The sequence below is a fragment of the Lemur catta genome, chromosome 9, assembly GCF_020740605.2.
Source record: "Lemur catta isolate mLemCat1 chromosome 9, mLemCat1.pri, whole genome shotgun sequence".
Taxonomy (NCBI): domain Eukaryota; kingdom Metazoa; phylum Chordata; class Mammalia; order Primates; family Lemuridae; genus Lemur; species Lemur catta.
Window position 1 is genome coordinate 59,644,890 of NC_059136.1, and position 14,348 is coordinate 59,659,237.

Sequence of the window (14,348 nt, forward strand, 5' to 3'; positions counted from 1 at the left end):
GATTTGCATTTGAAAGAGATTGGGGGGGAAGGGAGGCAGGAGGAAAGGCAGGGAGGCCAGAGGGACGGTATTATTAAAGCCTAAGCCAGAGGAGAAGCTGGCCTGAGCAGCTGGGGCTCGGGTTCCAGTGACAACTCAAATGAAGAGGAGCGGGGACTTGAGAGGCAGTGAAAACTAGACTTAGGCCCGATAGCCTGTTGGATGTGGGGTGTGAAAAAGAGGGGGACTAGGAGGGACCCGGGGATATGAGTTTCGGTTTGGGACATATTTAAATTTCTTTCCATCCTTCTTTCCTCCCCTTCTATCTCTTCCTGTCTCTCCAGCCCTTCCTGCTCTTTCTGCCTACTTCTTTCTCTCCATTCATTTGTTTAGTCATTCAGTGAACTTGCATTAAGCCCTCACTGTGTACCAGGCACAGCCGGCCATGTCCTAGGTCCATTGTCAACCACGCCAATTTCCATGTACCCTCAACCATGATGGGGAAGAAAGTCATTTTTATAACCACAGCTGCTGGGTGACTCTGATGGGGACTCAGCTTGTCAGGCATAAGACACAATGGCTTGACTTCTTTAAAATGGCATTCTATAATATATGTTTTTATATTGGAACTACCACTAATGGCCATTTTCTTTACAGGTAGTGCCATTATTTCTGTTACATTTCTGAAAGAAAATTTGAGAGCCTCAGATTTACTAGGTAAGTAATTATTTAATTCATATAATTATAGCATTGATTGATCAGGATATAAATAATGGTATCCATAAAAAACATGTGCTTTGAAAACTGGAAACGAGGCCAGGCACAGTGGCTCACACCTTTAATCCCAACACTTTGGGAGGCCGAGGCAGGAGGAACACTTGAGCCCGGGAGTTCGAGACCAGCCAGGCATGATGGCATGCATCTGTAGTCCCAGCTTCTCAGGGGGCTGAGGTGGGAGGATTGCTTGAGCCTGAGAGTTGGAGGTTGTAGTGAGCTGTGATTGCACCACTATACTCCAGTCTGGGAGACAGAGTAAGACCCTGTCTTAAAAAAAAAAACCTGGAAACAAATTACAGAAATGGTTGTAAATTTCATGTAGAGATGAACATTATTCTGTTTTTCAGCTGCCATCTCCTCTCATGTGAAAGACTTCCATTTTCATTGTGATTACTGCCTGTGCCATTGGCCGTGACAAATTATTATTATTTTATAATATTATTGTTATGAAATTTTTGTGAACATAATAAAATCCAATGAAAGTATCTGTGTTACCTAATAGACTATTCCACTTTAAAGGGCATATTTCTTATATTGTTACACAAAAGTACTGCATAAAAACGAAAACCATAAAAAATTAGATGCACCAACTAACTACTAAATTTGTAGTTAGCACTTTTCAAAAGTAACACAGAACATTGCTCTTCAAATTTTTATTTGGAAATACAGTTATTAATGGAAAATAACAGTAGCCTTCCTGGGTGGAAGAAAGATTTCTGTTATATAGTGAAGCCATCATTTATTCGTTGTATCTTTTAGCTCTTGTTGGAAATACCATAGTTGAGAAGAATTATGGAGATTCATATTTTCTTCCTTGACAAAATCCTATTCGAACTGCTGCTGACATATGATAATGAACATAGATACTTTAGGCGCATTAAATAAAACAATGCCTACTCTCTTCCAGGGGGATCATATTTTTAAAAAAATGTGAGCTCTAAATGTGACACCAGTGTTGGTATGTTGAGCATTTGTTTTCCCTGATCCTGTTTCCCTTGAGCCTAACGTCTTGAAAGTGCTTTCACGTTTTCTTTTCCTCCTTGGTTTGATTCAGCTAGCAGATTTTTTTAGTCAACATTGTCAAATTTTCATGGTTAAATTGTTTTTCTAAATATGTTCATATGTGGATTGTATCTTTTTTCAACATTATTTTTCTATGCCTTTTTTTATATATTGTGGTTTATGGAATCATTTGCAGAAGTTGTTTGGAATCAGAAATCAGAATGACCAATGCCTGAGTATTATAAATTAAAAATTAGGTCCTATATCATTTTTCTCATTTATTAAATGTCTGAAGGAACTTTAAATCCTATTATCTAACGTCTGTCACCTTTTGTAGTTAAGGGTTGATTTATGATTAAATTAATGTAAGGTATTTAATGAGATAATGCAGATAAATATAAAGGAGGATTTGCTGATTATCTTGAATATTAGTACTAAAAAGATGATTAAGACAGAAGCCCTGCCTTCAAATGATTTATAGTCCATTATAAAATATATATACAAATAAGTTTTTTTAAGTAGAAAATAATATGTAACATAATGCCATGAGCTTTTAGTTTAGAACAGTGCTTCTGGACCTCAGCGTTACTGACATTTTGGACCGGATAATTCTTCATTGTAGGAGGCTGTCTTGTGTGTCGTGGGGTGTTTAGCATCCCCTCCTGGCCTGCACCCACTAGGTGCCTCTAACACCCTCCCACCCAGTAGTGACAACCAAAATGTCTCTAGACACTGCCAAATGTCCCTGGGGGACAAAATTACCCCAAGTTGAGAACCACTAGTTTAGAATAAAGAGAGATTACCCTAGCTGGGAAGATCAGAGGTAATTTTTTTACGGTAGATATAACATTTGAATTGGTTCTGACAACTGGGTAGGACACACATAGGCTATATCCGAGCATTTGGAAGGGGACATACAAAGGAAAGAACATGAGAAATGTTAACAAAGGTGCAGAAAGGTAAGGTAAGTTTCTGTTTAATACTGTACGATAACTGCTGCCTCTAAGGATCAGGAAAAAATAAATGAAAGTAGTAACTACAGAAAAGAAGATGTACAAATATCAATATGTACAGCTAAAACTTAGAAAATTCAACATCAGCTAAATATTATTAAAAGCAATAAACTAGCTCAGTATTAAAGGATATAAATTAAACTCATGCTCATGACTTCAAATCTGGATTCAACTTCTGCTATCAACTGTGTGGCCAACCTACTATTACTTAACTTCTTGAAGCCTCATGTGCTGACAAATATATGACTGTTTTGAGGATCAAATTGGATAATTCATGTAAGAGCATTTTGATAAATGGAAACCTCTGTCGATATAATTGTCATAATTTCTACAATTACCTTCATTCCCAGGAGATTTCTAAGAGGTAATACTAAAAATATAAGGACTGGGAAACATACACACATACACATACACCAAGAAAGCAAACTACCAAAATAAAACCTCTAATTAATTCTTTAGGACTTTTTGCTAATTTCTTGTATTTTAATATCAGCTAATATTTATTAAACAATTTACTCTTGCTAGATACTATGTTAAGTGTTTTAGATGGACTATCTCATTTAGATGTTGGAATAACCCATTTACAGAAGCAAAATAACTTGCCCAACGTCATATAACTAGTATGTGATGGATCAGTATTCTAATAACGGCACCCTAATATAGTACAACAGTTTAGGGTGAGTCTTTTAGTGTCAGAGAGCTTGAAAAAGTTACATAAGTAAGCTCTTTAAGCCTCAATTTCCTCATCTTTAAAATGAAGACATAAATATCTACATCATAGAATTAAATGAGTTCGTGTACATAAAACTCTTAGAACAGGGCCTATCACATAAAGTGCTCAATAATGTTAGCTATTATTATCATTACTGCTATAACCACCACCACCACCCACCACTACACTCTACTAGTTAATGAGAGGAAACCTTGATTAGAGTATTTTTGCAAACTTTAGTAATCTAGGTAACATTTCCAACAACTCTGGTTGGTTTTTTTATCCCACTTCATAACTGAATGCTTTTTAAGTAGGGGTATATAAGTGATAAGTCACATTTGTTTCATACCATAGTTAAAAGTGATCAATTTTTGCCTTTAATCTTGTGTCACAGGAGTAAAAAAAGATTTAGCTACCTATTCCATACCTTTGTCTCCAACTAGCAACATCGTAAGATTATCATTATCTGGGACGTAGTAACCCACTCCATACTTTAGAGAAGTCCAGGGAAGGACTGTTCCCCAATCTCACTCAATAACGTGTTAAGTCACATGTATTTTCTTTGGACCTTATTGCTGTTGCCTTGAGAAAAATTAGCTCTTTCTGTTAAAAGCAAAGAATGCATTTTTTTTCTTTACAGGGACTAAAACCAAATAGGGAAAAGAGTAGTTAGTGGTGTTTTTTTAAAGATTAACATATGAGCATGCTAAAAATTAAATTGTCAGAATGTGTAAAGAAAAACCATTTATTTTTCCCTGCTTCAAGCAAATGAAAGTTTGTTTTTCGTGATGGAACAAATGAAGACTTGGGGACCATGTGGAAACAAGCTGAACTAATTTATTGCCAAATGTTGCTCTGTGGCTATGAAGCTTTTCACCACTGGTCTCAGAAAAAATGACCTCACAAAAGCTATGTCTGAAAGGAATTGCCAACTATTATTAACTCAATGACAGGCTTTGGACTGCACTCTGATTCTTAGTGGATTAACAATTTTAAATTATTTTAATGATTATTTTTCCTTTAAAAAGCACCAGATTTCTCTCTTTCGATCAGCCAAAAACTATAGTATCTTCTCTCTTCTCCCTCAGTCATCAAAAATACCAAATCTAATAGTCTGTGCGATCCTAGTTGATTTAAGCCCAGATAATGTCATCAGAGAAATAAAAATTAGAGTTAACCCATCAGCACTCTCCAGAGACCAGTACTTTGATTACTTCAAGTCACCTAGAAAGGGTTTCCCTAGATAGCATGTCGAGAGACACAATAGTCAAATGACCCATCGTTTCTAGTTGAAAGGACAGATTGGCTCTTTTGGTTTCAGAGTTGCTTCAAGAGTAGGAACCTTTCAAGTGGTGGTTCCAGGACTGCTTGGATTCACTACATATTGAGACTTTCCAATCTAGGACTCCTTTAAGGTTTGTTTAGCTGCCGAAAGCCAGAGCAATCGGTAGAGATCATAGTTACAGGAGGGGATTCCCACATGGTTTGACGTGAAGGAGTACAATGTGTTCTGTGACTCCTGGTATCCCACAAAAGCACTAACAAGGCTCCCGTTGATTAGGAGATACATTGTAGGGACCAGGGGAATCAGACAGCAATCTTGGTTGGTGTCAGGTTAGCTGAATATTAAACAACCCTTTAGGCTCCTGGAAATGAGGTCAAGCCAGACTCTAGCAGTCACAAAATAGGCAGTTAGTACTAGTTGGCGTCCAGCTGGAGAGTAGAGACAAAATTTCAGGCTTCAGTTATAGGGAAGAGTGGTCTGGGAAATAGGATGTCAGGTGAGGAAGAACATGCAAGTAGATCTTAGCATCTGCAGCTTGCACAGGTGAGGAATTCAGCACAAGAGAGGTGCCAGTGAACAGAAGCATCCGAAGGAGCCTGATTCTGGGGTGTTTTTCCTCTGACCATGTTTGTACTTCGTTCTCGGTCCATAGGTATCTATAGGAGACTTTTACAGCAGAAGACTAGTATCTTCCTGAAATAAAGACTGCATTCTCACAGCTGGATCCAGTTAAACATCAAGTATTTCCCAAAGTATAAAATATTCCCCAAAACGCTACTTGAATGCAATGTAAATGGTCAAATATGTTTAGAAAATATGACAACCATATCCTCCTCTGGGAGATTCATAGTGAACACTAATGCATTATTACAGGATCTGAGAGGTCTTCCAGTAAAAGAACTATTTAAGTTTGTTTAACTCACCTCTTTCCAAATATATTTGCCTTGGGACCCTTTTTGGTGGAGCATATGTCTTATGAAACTGGTTCCAGGGAATACCAGTTTGGGAATACTCTTCTAAAGGAAACTTAGGGCCAGAGAAATCACCTGAGACCAGTCAGGGACCCCAGGGACCTCTGCCAGGAGAAACCAAGTCCTTCTGTCCCCAGCAGGGACGCTGCATCCAGCCTCGGGGTGCATGTTCTGTGTAGCTCCTGGGGGCATCACTCAACATAGACTACAATGGGAATGACAGTCTGAGCTGTCCACTCAGCAGCCTTATCATTAATGCATACAAGAGGCTGTAGAGTGTAATAGTTAAGAAAATTTGTCTACCCAAGTTTCAACCCAAGCTCTCTTCCTATTAGCTGGAAAATCCCAGGCGAGACAGTTATATCCTCTATAACTCAATTTTCACATTCGTCAAATATAGATAGTAATAGTTGAAGAGTATACATTATATATTATGCATATTATAAATTATGTATAATATATGTTGTAATAGTGTAATAACACAATACTAAATCATTTTTTACAGGTCTGTTGTAAGGATTAAATTAGTTATGCATAAAGCACTTACAATTGTACTCATAAATATTAGCTATTCCTATTATAGTTATTATTATCATCACATTTCAATGTGATGCTGATCATACTATAACTCTCACGTCAGCCGGACTTGTCTATGAAATCAATAATTTTAAGAACATCACCTTAAAAAAAATACTATTACTCTCTCTTAGCCCTCCCAGTATACCTAGTCTGTCTACTATAAAGAGCAGGGATTAGCTGTTTTGCACATATGGCAAGTTTATAGGAAGAGATTTTATTGATATTTGTATATTTTATCAAGCTAAATCTAAGACTCCCACCAGACCAGTATAGACTTTTAAGAGATTTGAGTTGTATTTGATGAGAAAATGTATCTGCCACAGGCTTGGGCATGAGTGGGGAGGATGGAGCCCCATCCCTGCATTGTGGATGGCCTAGAGTCCAGACATTGGCTCCTACCTGCAGTTTACCCACAGCTGCCTGACTGCTGTCTGTGGTCGCCTCCAATATCCAGATCTTGGGGCTTTGTGTACCAGTTCCCTGAGGTTAGCTGTGGGTAGCAGACATAGTACTATGATTTTTTTCTTCTTCTTTTGTTCTGTTAGTTATTTCCTTCCTTCTGTTTTCTTTTGGGACCAATGGGGAGAATTCTTCACTAGTCAGAAGATGCCAGCCAATTCCTTCCTGCCTGTCCCTTCCATTCCTAGAGTCAGCCCCAGTCTCAGTCCCTGATCATCCCTGGGCTACAACATGAGAGATTCAGTTTTGGATTAATTGGTAAGTGTAGTTCAGAGAGCCATTGACTCACGGCAGGCAGTCAGCACCTAGAGATGAACCTGTCCAGGGTCAACTGTGACATCAGGCCTCTCAGTGAGCTTTCCAACACATTCAGAGCCCAGACTGGCCTCTTGCAGAGCCAGATTCCTGGGGTCTAGCAGGTGTGAAAGCTTATTTTGTACCTAGCAATGAGGAAACTTGAGTCACAGCAAGATAAATAACTTGCCTAAGCTCTGGGATTTCAGTTTCAGCTTGGATTCATTTTCTGGGATCCAAGTCTTGACCCAGAATGTAACCACTTCCCTGGGCGAGGAGCAAGTCGGTGCTGCCCAGCTTCCTTCAGGGTCTTACACGGCCAGATCCTCCTCTCAGCAGATGGGCCAGCAGAAGGTAAACTATTAATAGCAAGTTCTCTAAGTTAGAAATCTGTGTCTTTCAAAAGAAGGAATATTTGTGGCTTTACTGAAATAAAAATAGTAGGTACTGACATGTCGTGCCACTTTTAGAAAAAGGTGGAATATAAATAAATTTTAGAGAAATTTATTTAAGGAAGTGAAAATGAGTGTCTTCAACACTTTTAAACACTTACAAAAAATGTGCACACAACTCATAAAGGAGACAGTAAATCACATTTAAAAATATGAATAACACCAAATAAACAAGCATACAACTGGTAGAGGCTATCCAGAACTGCCTTTGTAATTGTCAGAGGTAGCTGAAATTAAAATTATTAAGAAGAAAGAGTGTGTGAGCTACTGAGCTGCCATGGAGTTACTGAACTCATGGTGATGTGAGGCCCAAATGAAGTAATACATTTGAAAGGGACTAGATTTTGTTTCTAAAGAGTTTTGAAATGTAATGGAGAGGTACACTGGTAGGGATGGGTGGGCATGGATAGCAAATGTGGAAGCAGATGTGAAACAGGGAGGGATGTGTCAAGACATGAAACAGGTACAACACTGGAAAGTTAAGTAGATAATACTACCTCCATATAATGGGATCTTAGCAGACTTAAAAAGAATCAGACCATCCTAGATATACTGATATGAAATGTCCTCCAAAATGTGTTGTTAAGTAGGAAAAAAGCAAGATGCAGAAAAGTGTGTATATGCTGTCATTTACGTAAAAAAATAAAACTCAGAGAGGGGGCAGAGCAAGATGGCCAAATAGAAACCTCCAGCAGTTGGCCGGGCACGGTGGTCACGCCTGTAATCCTAGCACTCTGGGAGGCCGAGGCGGGTGGATCGCTCGAGGTCAGGAGTTCGAAACCAGCCTGAGCAAGAGTGAGACCCCGTCTCTACCAAAAAAAAAAAAAAAAGAAAGAAATGATTTGGACAGCTAAAAATCTATATAGAAAAAATTAGCCGGGCATGGTGGCGCATGCCTGTAGTCTCAGCTACTCGGGAGGCTGAGGCAGGAGGATCGCTTAAGCCCAGGAGTTTGAGGTTGCTGTGAGCTAGGCTGACGCCATGGCACTCACTCTAGCCCGGGCAACAAAGCGACACTCTGTCTCAAAAAAAAAAAAAAAAGAAACCTCCAGCAATTGTCCCTCCTCACGAACATCAAATTCACTAACTATCCATGCAAGGAAGCACCTTTGGAAGAACCAAAACTCAGGTGAGCAATCACAGTACCTGGTTTTAACATTATATCTAGGAAAGAGGCATGGAAAAGGGCAGAAAAGACAGTCTTGCATTGCATACACCACTCTCCCTCATCCCCCTGTAGGGCACCACCAGTGCGCCTAGTGGAGAGAATCTGTGTGCCCAGGGGAGGGAGAGTGAAGTGATTGTAGGACTTTGCATTGAAACTCGGGGCCACCCTGGCACAGGGGAACACAGCGCAGGGCAGAACTCTGCCAGCATCCATGGAGGGACCATTTAAAACAGGCTGGCCAGAGGAAACTCCTCTGCCTCAAAACTTGAGCTCCGGCTGCCTGCTCCACCGGCTGAGAAAAAGCAGCCTGGGACCTGGACTAAATTTTTAATGCAGTTGGGCCACAAAGGCTGCAGTCCTTGGGCAATTCCTGTGTCTGTGCTGGCTCAGAGCCAGTGGACTTGGGGTACATGCAACCCAGTAAGACACCAGCGGTGGCAGCCAACCCAGTTCCTGTGTCACTCTTCCTCTAATTCCAGTCAGTGCAGCTCAGGGAGAATCTTCTTTCCCTTGGGGAAAGGAAAGAGAAGAACTCAGAGGACTCTGTTTTGCAACTTGGGTACCAGCTCAGCCACAGTAAAATAAAGTACCAAGCAGACTCCTGAAGCCACAGATTCCAGGCCTTCGTTCCTGGACAGCATTTCTAGACCCACCATGGGCCAGAAGGAAACATGCTGCCCTGAAGGGAGGGACCCAGTCCTGAAAGGATCCACCACCTGCTGACTAAAGAGCCCTTGGGCTTTGAATAAACATCAGAGGTAGCCAGGCAACAGTCACCATGGGGTTTGGGTGAGGCTGGGCTGGTTTCAGGTGTGACCTGGCACAGTCCTAGCTGCAGTGGCCATGAGAAAGTGCCCACATCACTCCTCCCCCAACTCCAGCAGCCTAGCACAGAGAATGAGGGAAGAGAGTGAGAGACTTTGCATGATAATCTGGGGAATTCTCCTGTATCTTAGCCAAGTCCACCAAGGCAGTGCCACCAGCAGTCTGCCAGAGTCACAGCATTACTGGGCTTGGGGCACTACCAGTACAGAAACAGCTGTAGTGACCAAAGACTTAGATCACAGCACTCAATTCCCTTTCAATACCTGGAAAGCCTTCTCAAGAAGAACAGGTTCAAGCAAGCCCAGATTGCGAAGATTAAACTAAATACCTAACTCTTCAGTGCCCAGACATTGACCAACATCCGCAAACATCAAGAACATCCAGGAAAACATGACCTCACCAAACAAACTAAATAAGGTATAAGTGACCAATCCCAGAGTGATGGAGATATGTCCCCTTTCAGATAAAGGATTCAAAATAGCTGTCCTGAAGAAGTTCAATGAATGTCAAGACAACACACAGAAGGAATTCGGGAGCCTTTCAGAGAAATTTAACAAGGAGATTGAAATAATAATAAAAAAATCAAGCAGAAAAAGTATCTAGAGCTGAAAAATTCAACTCACAGACTGAGAAATGCATCAGAGTCTTTCAACAGCAGAATCGATCAGGCAGAAGAGAGAATTAGTGAGCTTGAAGACAGGCTATTTGAAAATATACAGTCAGAAGAGAAAAAAGAATGAAGCATGCCTACGAGATCTAGAAAATAGCCTCAAAAGGGCAAATCTAAGAGTTATTGGCCTTAAAGAGGAGGTAGAGAGAAAGATTGGGGTAGAAAGTTTATTCAAAGAAATAATAACAGCAAACTTTCCAAACCTAGAGAAAGATATCAATATTCAGGTCAAGAAGATCACAGAATGCCAAGCAGATTTAACCCAAACAGGACTACTTCAAGGTATTTAATAAGCTCCCAGAGGTCACAGATAAAGAAAAGTTCCTAAGGAAAGCAAGAAAAAAAGAAAAAAGTAACACATAAAGGAGCTCCAATATGTCTGGCAGCAAGATTTCTCAGTGGAAACCTTACCAGCCAGGAGAGAGTGACACAACATATTCAAAGTGCTGAAGGGAAAAAACTTAACCCTAGTATATTATATCCTACAAAAATATCCTCCAAACTTGAAGGAGAAATAAAGACTTTCTCAGACAAACAAAAGCTGAGGGATTTTATCAGCACTAGATATGTCCTACAAGAAATGTTAAAAGTTGTTCTTCAACAGGAAAGAAAAGGACATTAATGAACCATAAGAAATCATTTGAAGGTATACAGCTCACTGGTAACAGTAAGTACACAAATACAGAATACTCTATTGCTGTAATTGCAGTGTGTAAACCACTTATATTTTGAGTAGGAAGACTAAAAGACTATCAAAAATAACTACAACAACTTTTTGAGAGATAGATAGTATAAAAAGATATGGATGGAAACAATAAAAAATTAAAAAGTGGAGGCAAGGGATGGAGTTAAAGTATAGAATTTCTGTTAGACTTCTCTTTGCTTGCTTATTTGTTTGTAAGCAGAGTTGTCCTATGTTTAAAATAATCAGTTATAAAATGTTTTTTGCAAGCCTCGTGGTAACTTCAAGTCCAAAAAACCTACAACAGATACACGAAAAATACAAAGCAAGAAATTAAAACACACTACCAGAGAAAATCACTTTTAATAAAGGAAGACAGAAAGGAAGTAAGAAAGAAAGAGAGGACCACAAAACAAACAGAAATCAAATGACAACATGGCAGTAGTAAGTCCTTAACTACCAATGATAACATTGAATGTGAATGGACTGAACTCTCCAATCAAAAGACATAGAGTGGCTGAATGAATAAAAAACAAGACTCAACTATATGTTGTCTACAGGAACATGCTTCACCTATAAAGACTGAAAATAAAGGGATGGGAAAAGATATCTCATACAAATAGAACCCAAAAAAGAGCAAGAGTAGCTATACTTCCATCAGATAAAACAGATTTCAAGACAAAAACTGTAAAAAGAGACAAAGAAGGTCATTATATACTGATAAAGGGGTCAATTTGGCAAGAGGATATAACAATTCTAAATACATATGCACTCAACACTAGAGCACCCAGATATATAAAACAGATATTATCAGAGCTAAAGAGAGAGATAGACCCCAATACAATAATATTTGGAGACCCCCAGCACTCCACCTTCAGCATTTGGCAGATCATCCAGACAGAAAACCAACAAAGAAACATTGGATTTAATCTGCACCATAGACCAAATGGACCTGATAGATATTTATAGAATGTTTCATCCAACAGCTGCAGAATTCACGTTCTTCTCCTCAGCTCATGGATCATTCTCAAGGATAGACCATATGTTAGGCCACAAAACAAGTCCTTAAAAATTCAAAAACATTGAAATCATATCAAGTATTTTCTCTGACCACAATGGAATAAAATCAGAAATCAATAACAAGAGGAATATTGGAAACTATACAAACACAGGGAAATTAAACAATATGCTCCTGAATGACCAGTGGGTCAATGAAGAAGTTAAGAAGGAAATTAAAAAATTTCTTAAAACAAATGAAAAGGAAAACACAACATATCAAAACCTATGGGATATAGCAAAAACAGTACTATAATGTTTAATAATGTATATTATTTTTTATTTTTAACGTTGTCATTAGAAATAGCTTTAAAAATTATGCCTTCACAAAGTGTTACATTAGAGGAAACCTACTTGTAGCTTCTATAATACCCTGCGTAGCTGTTGTCTAGCTTGTGTAAAAAATTCAAATGCTGTTTGTTCTCAGAAACCAGAGTTCAAACCCTAAATCATTTGGTTAAGAGGAATAGGAAATTGGTGCCTTCAAATGGTGAGATTATAATTTATAGGCAAACCAAATTGTTTCAGGTTGGAGTCAATGCTAGCTGTGAACTATATCCACAATACCACTGGCGTTAGGGGTGAAACAAGTAGTTATGTTTTCAAGTGTGCTGTCTGAAAAATGCTACATAGATCAGCTTTTCTCAGACTGCTAATTATATATATCAACAAGCAAATTTTCAGTGTTATTTAGAAGGGCAAGTCCTCCCTTCACCCCTCCTTCTGTGGCCACCCCTCCCACACATTCCCCTCCTCCATCGTTTTAAGTAATGTTACGATGATGACAGTAGCACGCTCCTTATATAGGTTTATGAAGTGGGGTTTTTTTATTTTACTACGCTAACCTTGAAATTCTAGATTCTAGATAGGATTGATTAAAATCCTACAGCAAAGTCAGCATACACCTTTGTTATTTCTGCCAAAAGGACTCTACTAAATGGCAGTGATTAAGGTGCTCATGAACCAGAGTTTCAAAGTTTAAATCATCCAAGTGTGTGTGTAAAGGCTCCAAAGGTAAGTAAATGTAGAGCAAATCATCATACGATGTCGTCTGGGCTCTTTGATCTAGATCTATTTGGATCTAGATCCATCATGTACTTACTCCCTACGTGGAAACAGTCAGCTTGGCTGTGTTTTCACATCTCCATATGCACAGTCTTCTTCCATCTTTGGGGAAAGCCTCCCTGAAGAGGCCAGGATTCATCTGAAACAACAGAGAAATCTGAAGTTATGTCCTGCCCCAACCATTCCATGGCCCTATTCCCCCTTTAAAGGTAATGCCTTCAGGTAAACGTGTGATGCTATCTAGGGATGATTTGATGAATGATATTTTAATAGGAGGGACTGTTGGCACTTTTACAAGTAATGCTCAGTCTCTAAGCAATGTCTGCATCAACAAAAAGCTTAATGCCCCTTTTCAATTTGGTTTTTCTTTTCAATTTTGTTTAAAGGTACGACATTGGCATTTGCAGGAACATATTTGTTGGTGAACTTTGCTCCAAATATAACTCAGGCCATCTCGGCAAGAACAGTACAGTATTACTTTGTTGGCTGGCAGTTCCTGATCTATGTGGTAAGAATTTTAAATATTTTACTGTCCCTGAAGCTATATTATCTAGACCACTGGTACATGCAGATGTTAGAGAACAAATACCTTTTCTTCTCAGCACTAGTATCTTATTAAAGTGTAAATATACTTGACCAGTGCCAAAGTATTAGAAATACTAAGTCCGCAATAGATGCACCCTTAGTTTCCCATGTATCCTTTCCTTGGTGGTGACCTGTCACTGGAACAATTTCCACAACATTTAATCCAGCAAATTCCAGAGCAATATGTTTTAGGACAACTCAAAGTAAAACAAAACAGAACACTCTCTTCCAAGGTCAAGAGGCAATACCTGCATCACATTTTGCATCGCTGAATTTATTCAAGATAAATATTCTCTCAAAAAAAGTTCTCGTTGAGATCAATGCAACAGATTGTCTGAGAGAGCAGACAGCAGTAGTATGGTACTGAAAAGACGTGTAAAAGAAAGAATGAAATGAGCTGATATTGACATTTGAAGTCATTAGTTGGGTTATTTTATTTGATGCAGTGCCTGTATATGGTATCTAAAGATAGAACGTGATTGAAATGGTTGATGTGTAACTTGTTATCGACGTTGATTTGGGCAGGTAGTAAGAACAAAACTGGGGTAGTCTAGCTGAGCATTTGACCAAGAATTGGATGGGTAAAATAGTCATGAATCCAATAAAAAGAATCAAAGTGCACAGAATCATACATATTTAGGATTAGAAGTGACCTCAAGAAACTATCAGATGTAGTCCTCTGCCACTAAAACAGGTAAAATAGTGTGATCCTAATTTATATGCCTACTACTGAAAAGTGTGACATTGGCATTTACAGGGACATGTTTATTGGTG

The 14,348-nt window shown here is 39.0% G+C and overlaps 1 protein-coding gene across 1 annotated transcript in view; it reads left to right on the forward strand.

The window, feature by feature from the left end:
* Nucleotides 1–14,348, forward strand: part of NIPAL2 (NIPA like domain containing 2) — an 84,197-nt gene that overhangs the window by 44,934 nt on the left and 24,915 nt on the right. Inside the window, exons 4-5 of the mRNA XM_045560708.1 lie at nucleotides 637–696; nucleotides 13,376–13,497. Of these exons, the coding sequence (XP_045416664.1) occupies nucleotides 637–696; nucleotides 13,376–13,497 (182 nt within the window). The remainder of the gene's footprint in view (nucleotides 1–636; nucleotides 697–13,375; nucleotides 13,498–14,348) is intronic.